This window comes from Rhamphochromis longiceps, linkage group LG7 (assembly GCF_057381845.1).
Source record: "Rhamphochromis longiceps isolate RC_006_pf linkage group LG7, R_longiceps_female_GT1.1, whole genome shotgun sequence".
NCBI classification, from domain to species: Eukaryota; Metazoa; Chordata; class Actinopteri; order Cichliformes; family Cichlidae; genus Rhamphochromis; species Rhamphochromis longiceps.
The window spans coordinates 45,720,628-45,740,435 of NC_140563.1; the positions used below are offsets into that span (position 1 = coordinate 45,720,628).

Genomic DNA, 19,808 nt, shown 5'->3' on the forward strand with positions numbered 1-19,808 from the left:
CAAAGAAAAAAAGGCTCAATAGTATGCACACACCATAGCTCAGTGTAACTTAAAGCACATTGTTTAAAACAAAATGGGAATAATCAGAAATCTGACAGCATTTAATGGAATTATGTCTCATAAATCTGATGTTTGTTTTAGGAGAAAATCTACCTGGTCCCAACATCACCAGACATTCGTGTGTATTTTTTAAATCTGATGATCACCTTCAAATAAACTTTTATTTTCATTCTTGTCAGAGTGTTCTTTGGTCTAAGAATTTTAGATTATTCTCTGAGGTAAACTGCAAAAACCCTCCAACTGTGTGTATTTATCTTCACACACCTGCGTAGTTTGGATGCTACTTAATAAAGCTGCCGTGTTGGCCGTGATAAACTTGTCTTAGGGTAGCACAACGACATGCCAGTGCCTTTTTTTATGGCGGTCTGCGAAGATAGTTGTACATTTTGTGCATGAATGTTTCAGTTTTTTGGACATTTTTTGCACGACTTTACCTTCATTTCTTAGAACACCGAAGAAATTTTACTAAAAAGTCACAAAGGCTGACGTTCCAGGTACTCAACGAGCCAAAGTCGTCACAGGAGGGTTTTTTTGTTTTTTTATTTTTTATTTTTAACTCACGTGCGCTGACACGATCAGTTAGTCATTTATCATAATCATAAACTTGCAGAGACTCTGGCCAACAGATCACAGGAGTGACAGTTGCTAAATAGACTCATTCAAGTCATTCAAAACATTTCAGGTTAGTTTAATGTTTTGGTGTTGAAAAATTTTTAATCTGGAAAGTTTCAGTTTACGGCCTAAATTTCAGTAAGCCATGTTTATTCTATATAGAATAAAACTTTACTCCAGTGCACTAGAAATGTAACTTTCTCCATTACTTCTCATTTGCTCTGCTGATTTTCTTTGTTCGTACGTTTCATTGTTTTGCTCTGAAGACTTTTAAAGAAGCAGGTAAATCATTCCTCTTTGTTAATCCCTTTAGGACCCAGCCAGAGCCCGTGTTTGCAGAGGAATCAGAGGATGAGGAGCCCGACCAGGAGCCAGAATGGAAGAAACGCAAAATCTGAGAGACTTCAGTGTCAGTTCATTTTATACAGGACAGCTGACACGGTGGGCAATTAGTCGCAAGACAGAATTATTGTTGAGTACTCAGCAAAGGAGCATCAATTATGTTCCTAAATTGTACAGTATCTGTCCCCCTGACAACGCTGTGAAGCCTTTATGTGTATATATGTGCACTCTCCAGCGTTTGCTAATGCCTCGTAAATCGGCTCCAGATTTTGCGGTCTAGAGCTGTTTGTCATTACGAAGAACAGTTTGCCACTTTGTACAAAGTAAATTACTAAGAAGTACAAAAAAAAATCCATCCAAATTTACTTTGAGACGTTTTAAAGGCTTTAATGTTTCTACAGATGTACTTTTTTGGTGGGTTGCGACAAAACTTTATCAAATCATCTGTTTATTTTAATTAAATTTTTTTTTTACACCCACCTAACGCCTTAATAAAAGACTTGCATCCAAATGTCAAATTGTATATTTTATCCAAAGTGAAATGGTTTTAAGAGCTGATTAAAGGGAGATCTTTGCCAGATACCTTTTCTGTGCGGCTGTGGATGTAAAATACACAGCACACAGTCTTATGCTTTAAAATCAAAAAAACCCCAAACATGTTTTGCCTTGTTTCTTACAAATAACATAATTGCAAGTACAGCAATGTTTATTATGTAAACCATCGTTATGTTGAAAAGGTAAATTTCAGCAGTATCCAACCACATGTTAAATGCAGTATATGGAAGTTTACTCGGTATGCATCCCACGTACACATTTGATTTCCAGCGCTGAGCTGAGTCTTTCTCAAACAGCTGTTCTCAAGCTGAATGATGAACTTCCACAGTCGGATTCCTTAATTTCATTGTTTTTCACAGAGGTCCTGTTTCCCTGTGCATTCATACCTTTTTCTTTTCTTTAGCAATCCTTTGATTGACCTGGGTAGTGTCTAAAATCCTTCAACTGACAGAGAAAAACCACAACATACAGAGTTAATGAAAGCCACGTTTGTGTTCTGTGTACTGTGCATCTCTCTGGAATGCATCGCCTGCCTACAACGCACTGGCTCTCAAATGTATCTAGTTTGTAACAAGATTAGCCTGCATAATGACAAACAGGAGCCCCGCAATACGTGACCTGTCCACGGTGTGCCCCGCCTCGCAACCTATGGCAGCTGGGACAGACTTAAGCCCCGACCTCTAAGACCCTGAATTGGATAATAAAATGAATGAGTGAATGTCAAAAACTGTAAACTAATACTACACCTTTTTTTAAAATCCAGATCTGGCTTTTGGTTCATCTTTTTACCAAGTGGCTTAGAAAGGGCTATATATGTAGAGCAATGTGTCCTAACTAAAATTATAAGAAGACAAATAAAATGTCTCTGTGTCCTGGCAAGCATCCTGTGGCCATGAAATGAAACTGAAGAACCAGAAGAAGAAACATGGATGGACTGAAACAGTGAGTGATGTATTTAAAAGCATCTAGAGAGGATACTGGCTTCGTGGGAAGAGGCTGACGTCAAGCTCTTCAGTAGCAGAGTCCTCAGTCAGCAGCGGGAGGTGGGGAGTGATTGCAGTTTGATTCAAGTGGGACGGTTGATCAGTCCGTCACTGTGTGAAAAAGCGTCTGGCACGCGAAAAGGAGAAGCTCTGTGTAGGCCTAAAGGTAGAACCTTTTATAGGCCTATAAAAGACTAAGCTCACTCTCAAATTCAAACATTTTTTTTTAAATTACAGTACCATTAGTGAATATCTGGGGGGATGAATCTCTATTTATATTCCTGGTCAATGCAAATATTTCACAGATCTCGTTTTCATTGGAGCATCTTTCTGCTCAAGCAATGAGACTGAAGACAACCTCTTTTCTGCACTTAGAGGTAAAGAGGTGACCTTCAGGTTTGTTAAACAGCAACTAACCAGTTGTCCATTTAGGTTCACAGTAACCAGGCCGAACAAAGGGATTAGAAGGTGCCATCAGGTATACATTGCGTGCACTCCTTGCGTCTGTGTCATGACTCACTATCTGTACCTCTGCCACCTTCTCATTGCCATTTACATATCTTCTCTGCACAGTGGAAACAGACTCGAGGAGCTTGATATACAGTCGGTGGCACTTTTCTGCTGGCTTTTGTTTACTGTACAACTCCCGGGCTCCCGTTCAAGAATTCAGAGCAGAAGGGGGATGCCACACTGCGGAGGCCATCTCTCAAACCATCCTCGCATTTCTCCCCATTTAACCCAAATTTTTCACCCTCAATTTTGCTTGATGCCTGTGTAAACATTACCCTGCAAATTAGAACCATCTGGCACCGGTGGATCATTGTCGTACATGGCACAATACCAGGAGACATTTTCATTTAATAGAAACAAGTTTAATTCTGTAAAAAGTTATAAAATGAATATTGTACAAAAATAAAGTTTGCCCAGAGCTTTGGTTCTGTAACACACAACAAGTGAGACGACATGACAGTTTGTTTTTTCTTTTCCACAGAGGTGATAGCGGAGTGATAACAAATGTAGTCCTTTTCTTCTAAAATTAACACTGAGGATTCCTTCGCATCTTTACACTTTTGCATCAAAACCGGGGTACTAATCACCGATGAGACGAGTGCTGCAGTTCACACTCTTTAATGTATGGTGTGGAAGAGTAGCGAGGTGCTCTGGAGGCTTCTGGGAAGCCTCCACATTCCCATCTGGGAAGGCTTATGCACGAATCAGTTGTTAAAGGGGAAGATGATCCAACTGATGAGGTATGCTGTGATAAAAGCTAGACTTTTTTTCCCTGTCTGTGTAGTATTTGGCCTAAATTCAGCTTGATGCATTGGATTTGTTCTGTGTGGGGGGATTACACAGTAAAGCTGGCCTGCTTGCTGATGGGTGGGCACAGATACCTTGGTCCCTAATCCGTGTTAACATCAAGACCTACTCGAGGGCTCTCTTTGTTCCACTTAAAACTACCCCCTTAACAGGGCACACAAACGCGCTTTTTAAAGAGTCTCCTTTCCTTAATGTATATTTCTTCCTAAACTTTGGGGACAGGTGGCTGGACGGGTACACCGAAAAGCCCACTGAGCCTACCAATCATTTACTCAGTAATTCCAAAACATACTCCTTTGTTGAGTCCTTTGAGATATTCATATCAGTTGTGTGATGACATCCACTACAGCAGCTAGATCTTCCTTAAACTGCCTTTGCCGGTGGGGATATTTGGTTAAGACTCATGTTAGAGGATCACTTTCAAATCCCCTTTGAGGATAAAAAAAAATAAAAGACCTGTCTGTCACAGCTCAGACAGAAACACGGCCAGCCCCGTGAACTTTAAGCCTACTGGGACGGTTATCGCTGCAAAGCCTTTTGCTCAGATTTGGTGCGAGGCCAGGGCGAGGTTTCAGGTAACGCGTGCTGACAGGCAGAAATAGCAGCTTCTGTACTGTGTGACTCAAAGGATGGATCGTCAAAGGCACCTGCAGATCCTCGCGAGACCACACCGCTCTCGTGTCGACTGCAGATTGAAATTAAAAGTCATTATGGCTTATGGCTGGAGTGACGCCGAGTCTGTCCTGGATTGTTGATTTTAAAAAAACAACACACACACACTTTATAAACAAACAGCAGCAAAGAATTATTTGCTTCCGCGTAAACATAGTGTTCTTAAAGGATGCTTTGAATGGGAGGCTGTACCCGGGTGACGTTTTCTCCCTGTCTTAGTGTGGTCACATTAGCGATAACGAGGTGAACTACTCAAAATGCAACAACAGATCAGCTCTATTTAAAAAAAAGAAATCTTCTATTGGTCCCCTCCTCTGCTTCTCTATCTTTCCTTAACGGCTAACAATGATCATTTGGATCTGCTTGAGAAAGCCTGGAATCTAAGTGACATAAATAAGCTTTGGGATCGTGGGAGTGTTTTAACAGGTCTGAGTCAGCTTGCATGGTTTTACTTGAGAAAATGCTCTACTTTGGCATTATCCAGGACAAACAAAGCTTTAAATAAATAAAAAAAAAGACACTTTTTTTAATAAAATGGATTGAAATAAATAACAATAAGTTAATTCCATCTTAATAAATATACCTCTGACACACGTATATACTATATGTATGCATATAGGTTGGGTTTTATGTAGATGTGTTGCACAAAAAAAGAAGAAAAAAAGTCTTTGCTTAACTCCGATGGGGTTCCTTGGCTCTGAATGTAAATGCCAACATCCAGGCTGGAAGTGTTTCGATTGCAACTGAAGCTCGTCAAATCTCTGGATTCATCTACAGTCTAAAGAGCCAGCTGTGGAAAAAACAAAACAACTGATGTTTCTTCTACTCTCACCCTTTTTAGATAGCACAGTTGGCAAATCTGAAAGTGTAACAGTATTTAATCTTCTGCAAACTGGTGCACACCTGATACATTTTGTTTTGCACGTGTTTGAACAGTCGAGTATGGGATAAACGCACAGTTTCCTTTCAAGCGGCTGTTCCAGTGTCTTTCAGGCGGTCTCAGTACGCCTACCTGCTCCTCCTCTGATGACTACTGACAAAAACAACAACAACAAAAAGGAGACAAACACTCCCAATTTGACCTTGTGTACACATGTCCCTCTCCAGCGTGAGCTTGTAAAGGATATCCTTAGTCTGCTACGTGCCGCTCATGTGACTTCTTTAAACACACCCACACTTCCGGGCAGAATGCTTCTTCAGCGTGTGATACACCACATTGTCGTCCAGAAAAGACAGGTCGTCGTCAAACGCGATCGGCCGGCAGCAGGTGCGAGAGGGTGTATCCTTGTCCAGCTTTTTGTTGTGCGTGAGGTTGTTCAGGATCTTGTCGTAGTTGGTCTCTGCCTCAATACAGGGGCCGCTACAGTACCGGAAGATCAGCTCCTCTTTAGTCTGGTAGCCCAGCCCCAAATCCGTCACATTGAGGTGGACTTCCTTTAGCAAGCACCCCCGCGTCTGCACAGATATACTCTCTTTCTCCTTCCCTTTCTCACCTCGTCCTCTTTTGCCATTTCTACTCCCCCCTCGGCCCCTATTACGCCTCCTGTCACCGTGTCCTCTCCCCTCCTCTCTCGCGCCTCCTGTGTTTGCTGCTCCTCTCTTTCTCTGCTCCTTCTTTCCCCTGGAACCGCCGCTGGTTTCCGAAGATCTCCGCAGTCTGCCAATGGTAGCCTCAATAAAATCCATTACGTCATCAAACTGATCTGGATAGGGACCTCCAATGTCATCTGGAAGAAACAGAAGGGAGAGATCTGCTTATAAAGCTGCTTTTATAAAGCTCATATCCAGGCTCCCGCTGACACTAAACAGTTTTCTGACATGTCAGCTCTACGATCATCAACTATATTGTAATTAATAATTTACTGTTTTGAAAGACTGCATGAGCAGATAAGATAAAATTTGATAGATCGTTGTGGGAATAGGAACACATCAACCACAGTGATAGTACATGACATTTAAAACATTGCACAACTAACAAAAAGACACACACACACAGACATGCGCACATTTACTGTAAGTAAGACATTATCTTACTTACAATCTCATCATTTTAGAATGAGACAGTCCAATCCAAACTTTACCTGCTGGCACCTCCAAAAAGGTGCCTGCCAAGAAACTGTTCAGGCATTAGTCCTAAATAGTAATAGACATATGAAAATAGTATCTCTATTGTCATCTAACTATGTGCAGGAAGCACAATATTCGAATTTTCAGATGTGAAAAAATAACACTATCCGAATGTAGACTGTTTTTTTAGACAATGCACAGAAATACTGGCATATGTGCTGCTCAGACGCTCAAGAAGAAGTCTTGAGTGGAGGAATGCAGAGCAGTCCAGTCCAGAGCAGCTCAGACGTAGGTTTACAGGTGCCCTGTTTTAACCTCTTCCATGATGGCTGCTGTGTGATGAGTTGGAAGCTGAAGGTCAGAGGTTGTTGTCAATTTCATTTTCAGTTCTTTTTCAGTCAGAGATGGGAGGAAAAAAAATATAGGCATGCAAGGGCAGACTTGACCTCGGATAAATAATGCGGTTACCCCGCTGCCATGCAACCCTGAGTCGTTAAAGGTTAACTCTACAGCTTAAGTTAATCCAGCAGGCTTTCACACAGGAACCGACTGTATTGATACAGTAGGCACAGGCCAATTACACCACCTAGAGAGATGCATTTAAATCTCGGACGGATGTAATTTTAGAACGCCTAGACTTCAAAGGCCGAATAAGAGGAAATCATATGCTTTGACTCATTCAGATGAGGCAGATTGCAGTCTGCTCAAAACTGAAAACATGCACCAGCACAGCTCTCTGCCATCTGCTGCGAAGAGTGATGAGGACTGACTGAAAGGCTTGGATGCTGCACTGTTACATGTTGATTCTATTACAGAGTAACGTCTCTCCTGGTTGAGTGCCTGCAGCTCCAGAAACAGTGAAGTGTGCATAAAGATAATGAAGACATATTGCTCTCAAATGAAGAGCTCAAGTCAGCGTGGGTGTGTCACCAAGAGGTCAGGCCGGCGGCGTGTGATGTCTGGCAGGTAGTGTGGTGTGTAACAGCCTTTAAACTGCAGTATCTCCTATCACTCCTCTTTTACCTATTTGTCTGGCAGAGCGCAGGCCATCTGATCTGCCTGAGCTTCAGAGCCTGTTGAGCCACAAATCTAATATATCAGGTGAGCTAGGGCCAATCTGTTTAGACACACCTACCCTTTGATTTAGACAAACCCCAGCATCTCAGATGACAGGCAGGGTGGCTACAGTTTACACCTGCTAATCGACTAGACTAGCAGCAACAAATGGGGGGATTCGCTGTGCAAACCTTGCCGGAGTTTTACAGAGTTAACAGTTAAGAAGTTTGCTTTTTAAAAATCACTGAACACAACAATAAGATCAGATCTAACCGCTGATTTTCTGGTGTCTGCAGCTTCTAGAACTTAAATGAAAAAGAAACAAGCTTTTTATCTTTACAAACCAAAAAGACCCATTCCCTCTTTGGATCTCGATTGTTGCTTACAGTATCTGAGCATAGTTAATGTACTTGGGTTGCACAGCAGATCAGTGATGTAACCCCGGCCCAAACAAAATATGAGGTGGCAGGACAAACTCTTGTCCAAATGTTCCATTCCTTATCTAGTTCTTGGCCGTGTTTCACGTCTGCGTGAAGATGTTACAGTGTCACGTTGATCCAAACAAAATAAATTCCTGCCCACTGTCGCTGTTAAAATGAGCATAAACACAGAACTCTCAGTCGGTGCTTCAAACTTTCCGGTGTTGTCTGTCGAAAATCCTCATGACCTGGCCCCTGTTCTCTAAACCACACCATAATTTCTGAGCTTTGGCAGATGGGTAAAGGTTACGGGTCTCTAAACCGCAGAGAGGCAGAGGTGAATATAAACAAAGGGAGAAGGGGGTAGTGTTGAGAATGACCCCATGTTTGGGACTGGAGCTGTTCACACTCTTATTCTTCCTGCTGGATTGTTTTGACATCCATATGATGCAACCCAAAGTGCCAATAAAACGCAAATTAAGATCTTCCGTCTGATAACTTGCCTGTCTGACAGCCTTATCAATATGGGACTCTCCACTGTGGGCTCAGCATATTGCCTCGCTTATCACTGCGTGTGCTGTTTCCCAAGTGTAATTAGTCAAGGAAGACCAACATTACATATGCATCAAATCAACAGGGTAATATGCCTGGATTATATAATGGTTAATTGCATATTATTACATTGACATTGCTTTGGACAAACAGTACATCTCTTATGTGACACCCATACAGCCTAATTACAAATTCAAGACAGACTACACATCTTACAAAAACATACTTACACTGATTCTCCTTTGAGATCTCCTGCAGTCGGTGGTCTTCACGCTCAAACGATGGCGCTTCGTCCTCCAAAGAAGGCAAGGGCACAGAATCACTATAGCTGCTGGGGAAATAAGTCCTCTTGGCTGGCTGAGTGTTTTGGTAGAGAGGCCTTGTAGCAACAGAGCTCAGGAGCAACAAACACATGGCCAAAACATCCCATAACTTCATCTTAGACTCAGTTCCTATGAAGAAAGCTGCAAACAAAACAAAACAAGATAATATTTTATTTTAAATCAAAACAAACTGATGGGTATAAAAATGGGCAGAGTGAATATGAGCCTCCTCTAGTTTGTAATGAAGTCAGCAAAGTGTCTGAAACACTACTGTTGTGGCCAGACCTACCCTGACTCATTCTTTATTAATAACTGTGTCATCATGTCAAGCAGCTTTGATCCTCAGTTTTTTTTTCTGTGCATGTGCCGTGAACGTGAATATCAGAGTGAAGCTGCCAGAAAATGTTGATTCACATTTTTTAAAACAAAATAAATGAGCATATTGTGCCGTAAAGGAGCAAGAATCCACAAAAGACCACAAATGAAAGCTAAAAATAACAATGCAGGAATGCGCAAATCTGTGCGTAAAAGTACTGTTTTAAATGCGTGATTAAATAGAAAGCTACTGATGGCAGACTGGTTGTATTTATTCAAATCAGCCAAGCTCTTACTACTTGTGAGAGACTGGGAGGGTGCGCCTCACAGGAAAAAAAAATGCGCTGCTTAAAGCACGCATCGAAGCATTTTGGCAACGATTGCCTAAATAGTAGTGTGAGTTGGCCAGATGGCGAACCCCAAAGCTTACGTGACTCTGTCTAATGGCATGTTGAGTCTGCAGCAAAACTAAACAGTTATGCATAGATAAATACTGGCTCAGACATACAATACAAAAGTTCTACTGTCTTTATACGTGTGAAAGTCCCGTCGTTCACAGTCACTATTTGTTTTTTATCTAAATGCGCACAGACAATCCGAAACTATAGGCAGTATTTGGTGTGACACTCTGAAATGAGAAAATAAAAAACAGACTTACTTACCTTAAATATGGCCCATGCAGACCTGAAACTAGCTCGGCTTTTAGTGGTAAAAATCCAAACAGAAAACGCCACTCATTTGATGTTCCCAGCTGATTCCGCTGCGTGAATCATTTCAACAACCCCAGCACGAAAATTTCCTTCAAGCGAGTTCAATTTCAGTTTGTGTCCAAGCGGGAGAAAAAAGGCTGCAGTAACGCACCAGCTATGTTTTTCATATTCGGACTCAGCACACCGACCATCCACGCGCCTTTTCACACTTCAGAGTCCAAAGGTAGGTGCTGAACAGAGCGGACCAAGTGCCACTGCGCCTTGGGGGTACAGTTGCTGCCGCTGATTAATTGGATGCTACGTTTCCACGTTGGAAATCCGAGAGAGGGCCACCATCTCCAACTGAAAGGAGTCCAATGAAGACATCAGTGTCTCCAGCACACGAGCACGGCGCTAAAAAGTGCGCAATATGTTTGCCAGAGTGCCCGATCGTGTAGTCCGACTTTTGATATAACAGTCAAGAACCTCTCATATCCAGAAACTGCGTTAAAATGTCACAATCGCCAACATTTTATACAAATCTCGTCAATGTAAACAAGAAGCCCGGCGATATTTATTCTCCATATTCTCCAGGTCAGCTGGTGTCTATGAACCTCGAAGGGTGTCCACACGCATTTTCTTCATATTGGACTGAGGCACGACAGATGTTTGCGCATAACAACGCGCCGGGCGCAGAGAGCAGTTTGGAGAGATTTATAGTTAAGTGCGCTCTGACGTTTGGGGGCAGTTGGTGTCCGCCCTTCTTTTATAGATCCCTGCAAGAGCAAACAGTGGTCCACATATCTCTCCAAACCACCCCTGGAGCCGTGTTTGGAGGAGCGCGGTTTTCAGATGTCTTGGGGATTATGTCACACATCCTGATGTCCCCGGGTTAGATTTCAGTAAGCGGAATGCGATTTAGAGATGTTCTGTTGCGATCCATGTTTCTAACCTGATCTCCTCACTCTGTGCGCCTCGGCGTCAAGTTCCGTCTCACGGCTACAGCACGTCTCAAATGTGAGGTTACTATCTCACTTGTTATTTACTAGAACGAAATTGTAAATACCAGCAGACACTTAGCTCATGCACATATTCGCAATTTCTCGAACTTCAAAACTTGTTACACAGAAATTACATTCACAGGTTAACAAATTGGAGCATTTTGTCATTCAATACGCGGTTTTATATCCAGGTGAGCTCAGGCCAACACCACGCAGACCACAAAGAAAGGACGCTGCACTATTTAAGATATGGCACCCGAGAAAGCCTTTCCATCTCCTCTCATGATTTACAAGCTTCACTTGCCTTTTATCTAACGCAAAACTGAATTCCACCAGTAACCCAGCCCTTCAAGAATTAAAGTAATTTTGTGTTCGTGCGCCAGGAGAGACCCGCTCCAAATGCAGCTAGACACACTTCCAAGAAGCGCTCTGGTTTTAATTTAACACGTGAAATGCTGCTAATGGCTGTTCAACAAAGGGAAGAAAATCTAGCGCTGTCACTTCGAATCCACGCTGACCTGTCTGCTTCTCAGAGGTATTAAGGCTCATATTTGTTTGCTCCTGGTCTGAAACTTCTTGTTGATACATGCTTTCATTCAAGCATTTCTGTGCGCCCTGCCCAATTCTAAAGTGTCTGTATGGTACTGAGCCAAGTCTTCATTGTATGGATTCCTCTCTGTCATGTTCTCGCATGGTTTCATTGTATTAAATGACAGCCGTGAACGGTTCATTTGTCATCATACAATCTTCTCAATTCACATGTTATTTTTGTTTACAGTTTTATAGTGAGTCATATTGGAGCTCTTAATTATTTTATACAAGGGCAAGTCTCTCACGTGTGGTTCTTTAATGTTTTAATGTTACGATCTCTTCAAAAATGGCGTTGTTCTGCGTAAAGGAACACATGGGCCACAAATGAAGAAATTCCAAACATAGTTTAAGACTCCATATTTAAGCTTTATATGCTGGCTGATGCTTATGTTCACATTTGACAATGTAACACAATCACACAAATCTGCTCATCTGTGAAATAAAACTGAATAACATTTTTTTAAGGTCAATGGAAAAATCAGACTGTCAAAAAAAATGCCACTGTGATGTTTTCCTGCCTAATTGTTCACACTGATCAAAACAGGAACAAGCAGGTGTAGAAAATGAATGAGAGACAGTCGGTGCTTATGTAAACAGGCTCAAATGTACGGATGTAATGTGAACTTGCTTTGAGCAGATTACAATAAAAGACTGAGTCACCTAAAAGCGGAGCCACTTGCTAGACATGCACGTTCAGTTTAGGGAAGGAAGTTGGGGGGAAAAAACAATTACACTACATATTATCTCATATTTGTTATAAAAGCAATTACTGAATAACATATGATTATTAGATTAATTACATGTTTTGATCTTTTTTTTATTTATCTACCACACCCTTACAAATGGCTACTACACTGCCTACAACTACTACAACTACTACTACATGCATGTACAGGGTCCACTTGTACCTTAAAAATTGAGTTGGTCATCCATCCATCCATCCATCCATCCATCCATCCATCCATCCATCCATCCATCCATCCATCCATCCATCCATCCTCTTAACCACTTATCCAATTAAGGGTTGGAGTGGGGGATGCTGGAGCCTATCCCAGCTGTCACAGGTAGTTGGTGTACAGCCTCGACAGGTTGCCAGTCTATCGCAGGGCTAGCACATTAGAGGCGATACACACAGAGTCTCCAGTTATCCTAACATGCATGTCTTTGGATTGTGGGAGCAAGCCAAAGTACCCGGAGATACCCCATTCAAGCACAGGGAGAACATGCAAACTCCACACAGTGGGTGGCTGCATGGCCGGCGTCATGGTGCATGGTTAGCACTTGCCCCTCACAGCAGGAAGGTCACAGGCAGCAGAGAATCTTTCTTTGTGAAGTTCGCATTGCATGGAAAAATTATTCAACTGCATTTTTTTTGAGTTGAAACTGACAGAGCAGATTATTCAACCTCTGTGTATAATTTTTATGAGCAATTATTAAGTCCATATTTAATCATTAGATTCGGTCAGTTACGTATGCCTAAAAGGGTTAGAGAGAGAGAGATAGGTCAGGACGACAAAGTCTACTGTCCACAAGCAAAAATATAATATAATAAGATATAATAAGATATAATACCCATCTGTTTGATTACTGGTCAAACAGAACAAGAAATGGTGCAGATGTCATCACATGTAACGGGAAACTGAGATGGAGATTTTATACTGTACACCAAATGATTTATCAACATTGTGTCAGCTAGAAAATATATTTCAACAACATTAAAAATGCTCACTTAGGACATTAAAACCACCAGCTTACAGTCATCATTAAATTAAGTACATTCTCATTTCTAATGTTTCTATATCAGTAGGAAGTACGACACATGCCGTGTAACATCATGTCATTATTTATTTAACAGCAATCAAGCCAAAATGCACAAGCACTGTGTGAAAAATTAAGTAGACCTTTACTACTTCCATAGGAGTGAGGAGGGCAAGTGTCAAGTGTCATCCATGTGCTGCTAATCAAATGCAATTGATTAACTGATCATCAGCAAGTGTGAGCACCTCTATAAAAACAAAAGTTTAGGAACTTTATAAAAATTGTGTGAATTCTGGAACAAGACTGATGAGCCCACAGTGGAGATGTTTGGACATAATGTACAGTGTCACATTTGGCAAAAACCAAACACAGCATATCAGCACAAACACCTCAAATTAACTGTCAAGCACAATAGTGGACGGGTGATGATGTGGGCTTGTTTTGCAGCCACAGGACCGGGGACCCTTGGAGTCCTCAAAACAGCAATGAACTCCTTGGTATATGGCTGAAACTGGGTCATAAAACAGGACAATGATCCAAAGCACAGCAACAATACTATAATAGTCTAAAATAGAAAAGAGTCAAGGTGACACAATGGCCCAGATAAAGTTCAGACCTCAAGCCGACTGAAATGCTGCAGGACCTTTGTGGCAGAGAGCTTTGCATAAACAAATACCTGCAAACCTCAATGATCTGAAGCAATCCCGTGAAGTAGAATAGGCCAAAATTGCTCCACACTGATGTGAGTGACTGATAAAGTCATACAGAAAACAATTAGTGACCCTGATTGGGGTGTTTTTGACACACTTTCTGCATTTTTGAGAACTTTTTGTGAAATGCCATGTGTTGTTGTTCAAGTCGGGTTCAGTTGACCTAAATTTAAGATTTCCTGATATGTAAGATCCTAAAACTGACAGAGGCCACACCTTCTCTTTACCACGACTGTATTAATGCAAAGATACTCTTCAACATGAGCGCCCTGATGTGTCCGGCACTGTGACGTATGTTGTGCTTCCTGCCACACACTTGGTGTATGCAGATCTCTTAGGAGATACTTTTACACGTCACTGCGTGTGACATCGCAGGCTAGTGTAGGACACGGCCTACTCAGAGATATGACAGACAGAGACTGTATTGTTTATTGATATTGTCACTCATGTCACCAAAGGAGTCCTCTGTGACCCTCCTCTGCCTCACACAGACAGAGCTGTGAAGATAATGGTCACTGAAAATAGACCCATCTTAGAGAGTTCCTTTATGTGAGAGTGCTGCACTGTCTGTTGGGTGTCAAAAATCCCCCGAGCTGAACGCCTCAGTGACTATAATAAATATTAATTTGTTAGGAGACGAAACGTGAGTAAGCTCAACGAATCACCACCACATGGGGTGTGAGGAAGAGCGTCGTCACTCACACAGAAAAGCCTCTTTCATTATTTGTGACACCCACAGAATGGGCGCATTAATGTTTGATGTCACGTCTCCGCACCGCACTCGACGGGACCTCAGATGGAAAATACCCACGAGTCCCCACAGAGTTTATAAGAGCATCTAACAAAGCTCACATAAACAAAACCACATCACGGCGTCTGCTTCAGTTTAGCGACAAACTGTAAAATAATAATAATAATAATATGAAACAAATGTCACATGTGGCTAATCGGCTTTTATTTCTGTCTTTCGGGATCCTGTCTTCTCGTCATCTATATCCACCGATGACTTATTAGATTTAAATGGCTGAAATTATTGAAAGAAAAAAAAAGGAAGTGTCAAACAACTCGCAACCTGTTCATAGTGCTGTTCATGTTTTCTGCCTCTTGACTTTATGAGCCATCGTTGCGTGCCTCATGCAGCCAAAATGGGATACCTGTGGCTCTGTTTCCAACTAAACTTCTAAATAATTAAAACGCATAGTGCACTGGGACAAAACATTTAAACACATTTTACTCAGTTAACAGTCTTATTTAAGGATTTGCTTTAGGCAGAAAGTTAGTGTTTTGTTTGATCCACCCTAATATATTCACGATGAGGTCAGTATTTGACCTTTGTCAATGTAAGGCTTCGTTTGAGAAATGAATGGGATCTTTTCCTTAGACTATTTAGTACCAAGAGAGCATAATTAGATTTGCCATGGTTCATAACTTCAAAATAAGAGTTATGGGAATAAAATATGACAATATCAGTGCTCTGGTGTTTTCCAGAAAAAGCAGCAGGAACTCTTTTTTGGGGGTTGGAGCAAAAACAGATCAAAATCATTGAATGCTCAACTCTTTTTCAGAGGAATGTAACAGGTACACAAGGTGCACTGTAATGAACAGGTATTGTCATGATCCTGGAGTTTTGTGCATGTAGCAGATTCCTGAGGTTCTCTTCAGGTTTCCTTTGTTTCGTTTGGTGTTTTGCTTGGTTTTCTTATTTTCAGGTGCTCTGTTTGATTTAGTCAGTTTGAGGTCTTTTAGTTCTAGTTACTGTTTATAGTTTTAGAATTCAGTAATTATTCATGTCATGCTTTACTTTGATATTTATGTGTCTCTGGTGTTTAGTTTTTCTTCCTACCCTGTTTGATTGTTCTTATTGTCTACACTAGTGTCTTGTTACCCTCTTGTGCCTGATTCCCTGATTGCCCTGATGTGTATAAAAAGTTCTGTCTTCATTGTAGCCTCTGTCAGATTGTCCGCTGGTCTGCAGTCCTCTTACCTGTCTGCTGGTTTTTGGAAAACTAATATTTGGATTCCCCTTTGCTTGTTGCTGTTTTTGGACTGGAGCTATCATCTTTAAAATAAAGCGCTCCTGTTTTCACTTTGAGCCCTGAGTCTGCATTTAGGTTTTTTAACCTCACAATCTATGGCAGGTATACTGTACGTACAGTGTTGTGAAAAACGGTTTGCTCCCTTCCTGATTTCTTAGTCGTTTGCATATTTGTCACCCTTAGTTAAGGTCAGAGTTCATGATTCAACAACAAGTGGTAAGTGGACTGCGCTTTTCTACCTTGCTTAAGCACTCAAAGCACTCTATACTACAAGCCTCATTCACACAGGCACTTTTTTCTATGCCTAAGTGCTTAATATCTAACACACCGATGAACGGATCAAGTCGGAGTTCAGTATATTGACCATGAATACTTTAGCATGCAGACCGGAGCAGCCAGGGATCACATCACCAGCCTTCCGATTAGTAGAAATTAGTTTCACAGCACTGTAAATGGTTAGGTGGTGGAAAAATATAAATTACAACAAAGTGTTTGGATGCATGCGTAGTTGCTTTTATTGAGACTGTGGATAAAGTAAATCATGGAGGATTATTAAGCACAACTTAGCAAGAAGACAGATACAATATCTTCTCTACAGACCTGTGACAAGTCCTCAGTGCATACCTCCATTACCTAATGCCCATTAAACACCAGGGCAGCTCTTCCTCTGTGCAAAAATCTGCTCTTTAGCACATCTTAATATTTTTCTTTAAGGGCTATTTTTGCAGCTCTGCCTAGAAGAACAGCATTCACGAGTCACTTCTTTTCACTTCTGCAGATTAAAAGAAGGATTAAGTGTCCAAACTGCATACTAGCCTAGAAAACTCTTCATGGGTGTCCCGTAGTTTGAAATATTATGTCAAACTGTTGATAAACTCTAATGATAAAGATCTCCCTTAAATTAATGTGAATAATAAAAAAATAAGAAGAAGGGTGTTTAACACTGATCATCACAAGCATGAAGTTAAAACAAATAATGTTAAAATAACGCCTGACTCACTGTGTTTTAGACAAATTTATGTTTTCAGTGCATGTTTGACAGATGAAATTTATTATTGGGTTCATGAGAACACTTTGCCAGGATGAACATCAGTATTTGGCAGCTACCCCAGAGACTGAATTACAGCTTTTTCCCCCCTTTTTTTATTGATGCACAGCAAACAGGGAAATATACCCTGAAACAAACAGCGTGTTTAAGAAAGACAGGCTGCAGAGTAGGTGACCAAAATGACCAACTTTAGCTTGCGTTTGAATTCCGTGTTTGTGCAGAAAAATCTGATTTGTAACAGAACTTTCTGCAATTCATTACTGCAAGAGTACAAATGTCTTATGTTCCCTTTTACTGTCGCTGCCCTTTGCACATTAGCTCAGACTGGATATCGTTGTACTTCGGGCTCTTGTGTTGATCTGTATTCCGAATGTAGTGTGCAGAAGTGCCAGTTATCTGCCAGAGTAAGCTTATCTGTCAGCGGGCACAGAGGCCTGGTCACCCTTGGCACAGAGACAGAGAGACAGGGAGCAGGTAGTCAGGGCAGATATGGAGGGATTTGCATGGCTTTTAGCTTATCCATTAGGACATGCTACAATTCCGATATGGCCCCCCGCCAAATACCCAGCCATTGTGGCACTCAGCGCAGTATTTCCATCTGTTTCACTCATTGCTCAAACATTGTACGAGTATTTGTTGGCATCGTTCACAGATAGATTGTATGCATGCAAAAATATGTGCTAGCATGAGTGTGTGTGTGTATGTGAGTGCGTGTGTGTAAATGAGATCACTTGGTACTATCAAAGTGCAAGCAGGCCTATGACACGGTTATAAATAGAAGGGAGGAAGTAAGGAAGGTTAAATCTCTCAGACACAGTTACTAAACGAGGAGCCATTTAAAAACCCGCATGTCCTGTTAGACCTTTTTTTATTTATTTTTATAGCTAAATATTCAGCTAAATAGTCTGGCCACGGCCACACAAGAATCCAGTAAGAGGGAATTTATTGAGCCATGACATAAACAATTAAGTCTAGGTCCTTAGAGTGCAGCAGAGAGCAGTGAAAGTTGTTGATGTGTAAGCATTTACAACACTGCATCCCACAAATCTTTAACCACCTACTCTATTTTTTTCTGCGAGTCAAGGCTGGACAGATGGGGTACATAGATGCACTTCTTGGCTAGGACCCAAACCAATGAAACTCGCCAGGAGCATCTGCATTCAGCTGTCTTTGCTACAAATGCAGAAAGGAGAAAGAACTGTGTGTATTATGTATTGTACGATCTGCCATATGTGCAAACATATGGGGCAGCAAGGATGTCTCAGTTAGGCTGATAGAGTTTCTCAGCTCTTTCATTTCTGCCCTCGATCATCCTCCTTTCTTGCTGTAATCCTGACTGCTGATATTTACCTGGCATGACTTTGACCCCTGACTTTCGGCAGCTGTCGGTGGCGCCCCTCTTCGAAGAGGGGGCATGTGGAATACTAGCAGTCCTCCCCAAGGTGGCACGGTGTCAGACTCTATGCTGGCTTTACGGTTTTTAGTATTCAAAGAGCGTCCGCCGGAGCCTCCTCAGACTACATTACTAAATAAACAGGGCAGGCTAAGTGTTGATCATAACCACTGAGCAAACATAAAGCTCCCCGGGGAAGGGACACTATTACATTGCTTGTTGTCCATTTGTTTAATGTGTCTGTATCAGTTTACAGATTCGAACTGAGCTATTTTGTTTATAACCTCAGGCCTCCGTGTCCGCTCCTTTGGCCGCTGTGCTAAAAGTGTGCTGCATGCAACTTGTTCTTGACTTACACGAGACCCACAGACGTATCTCAATGAAACAAGGTCACACTAATTGGAGGAGGAAGTGTTGAAGATGTCTTTGGGAAGTGGCAGCAGGGTTAGAGAATGATACCAGAGAGAGTCAGATCCTGTATCTGCTCTGGTTCCCTGTTCTAATCCAGCCTGGTATGTGTTGAGATCAGAACAGGTCCCTTTCACCGCAGCCATCCGGCGGCTGTGCAGTGGGAGTTGCTACGTCTGCAGTTCCCTTACTGCTGTGCACTAAGTAACAGACAACAGTCTGGTAGACACTTGAACTAACAATCAAGTTTGCTAAAAGAAACTGAGGACTAAGAGACCCAACAGAAACATTCCCACAGTCCATTTCAAGGTACTAAACCCCAGGAAACATGGCACTAGACAGCTGTGTGTTCCCCTTGATGTATTTATATGTCAGCCGCTTACATAAATACTCTGTGTCACACATTCACACTCATACATACAGGCCTGTGTAACTGCACACATTCACAGTGAACACACACCGACACACAGGCATACAGTGAGGCACAGACACTAACACACACACGTATCATGCTCCCTGTCAGTAAAACCTCAAGGATATTATGTCTCTCTAGGCAGACGAGACAGTTGATCACAGCAGCACAACCACATGATCACTTTGATGTAAATCACGCAGCACCGTCAGCTTGAAAACTGCTCAAAACTAAAGCACAAGAGAGAAATCTTGTCCACCATCAGCAGCCATAACATTAAAATCAGGGATGATGGTTAGGACACAGATGACGTGAATAACTGCAAAACCTTACATCCTGGAATTCATTCTGTGGCTGCTACATTGGCACTTTCAAACAAATTTTTTCCTGATGTTACTGCACTTCCCCAGCAGGATAATGCACCACACCACACAGCAAAAACTACTAAGTAACACCTCAGTAACACCTCAGGGAACACATTGGAGAGCC

At 41.8% G+C, this 19,808-nt stretch overlaps 2 protein-coding genes across 2 annotated transcripts in view; one reads left to right on the forward strand and one right to left on the reverse strand.

Moving 5' to 3' along the window:
- wdr70 (WD repeat domain 70) overlaps nucleotides 1-1,525 on the forward strand; it is a 44,102-nt gene extending 42,577 nt beyond the window's left edge. Inside the window, exon 18 of the mRNA XM_085413887.1 lies at nucleotides 986-1,525. Coding sequence (XP_085270013.1) covers nucleotides 986-1,070 — 85 coding nt within the window. The 3' untranslated portion in view covers nucleotides 1,071-1,525. The remainder of the gene's footprint in view (nucleotides 1-985) is intronic.
- Nucleotides 1,526-1,678: 153 nt separating this feature from the next.
- On the reverse strand, nucleotides 1,679-11,653 carry gdnfa (glial cell derived neurotrophic factor a). The gene is made up of 3 exons (XM_085413888.1): nucleotides 9,936-11,653; nucleotides 8,866-9,099; nucleotides 1,679-6,268 (listed from the first exon to the last, which is right to left on the reverse strand). The coding sequence occupies exons 2-3, from the start codon at nucleotides 9,071-9,073 to the stop codon at nucleotides 5,703-5,705; spliced, it is 774 nt and encodes a 257-aa protein (XP_085270014.1). The 5' UTR covers nucleotides 9,074-9,099; nucleotides 9,936-11,653; the 3' UTR covers nucleotides 1,679-5,702.
- Between the last annotated feature and the right edge of the window lie 8,155 nt (nucleotides 11,654-19,808).

What these genes read in the sequence shown, in the direction of transcription:
- gdnfa (XM_085413888.1), bottom strand. Translation starts at nt 9,073, where the DNA reads ATGAAGTTATGGGATGTTTTGGCCATGTGTTTGTTGCTCCTGAGCTCT. An exon ending in GATCTCAAAGGAGAATCAGT is followed by an intron (nt 6,269 to 8,865) that starts GTAAGTATGTTT and finishes TGTTTCTTCCAG; the next exon opens with ATGACATTGGAGGTCCCTAT.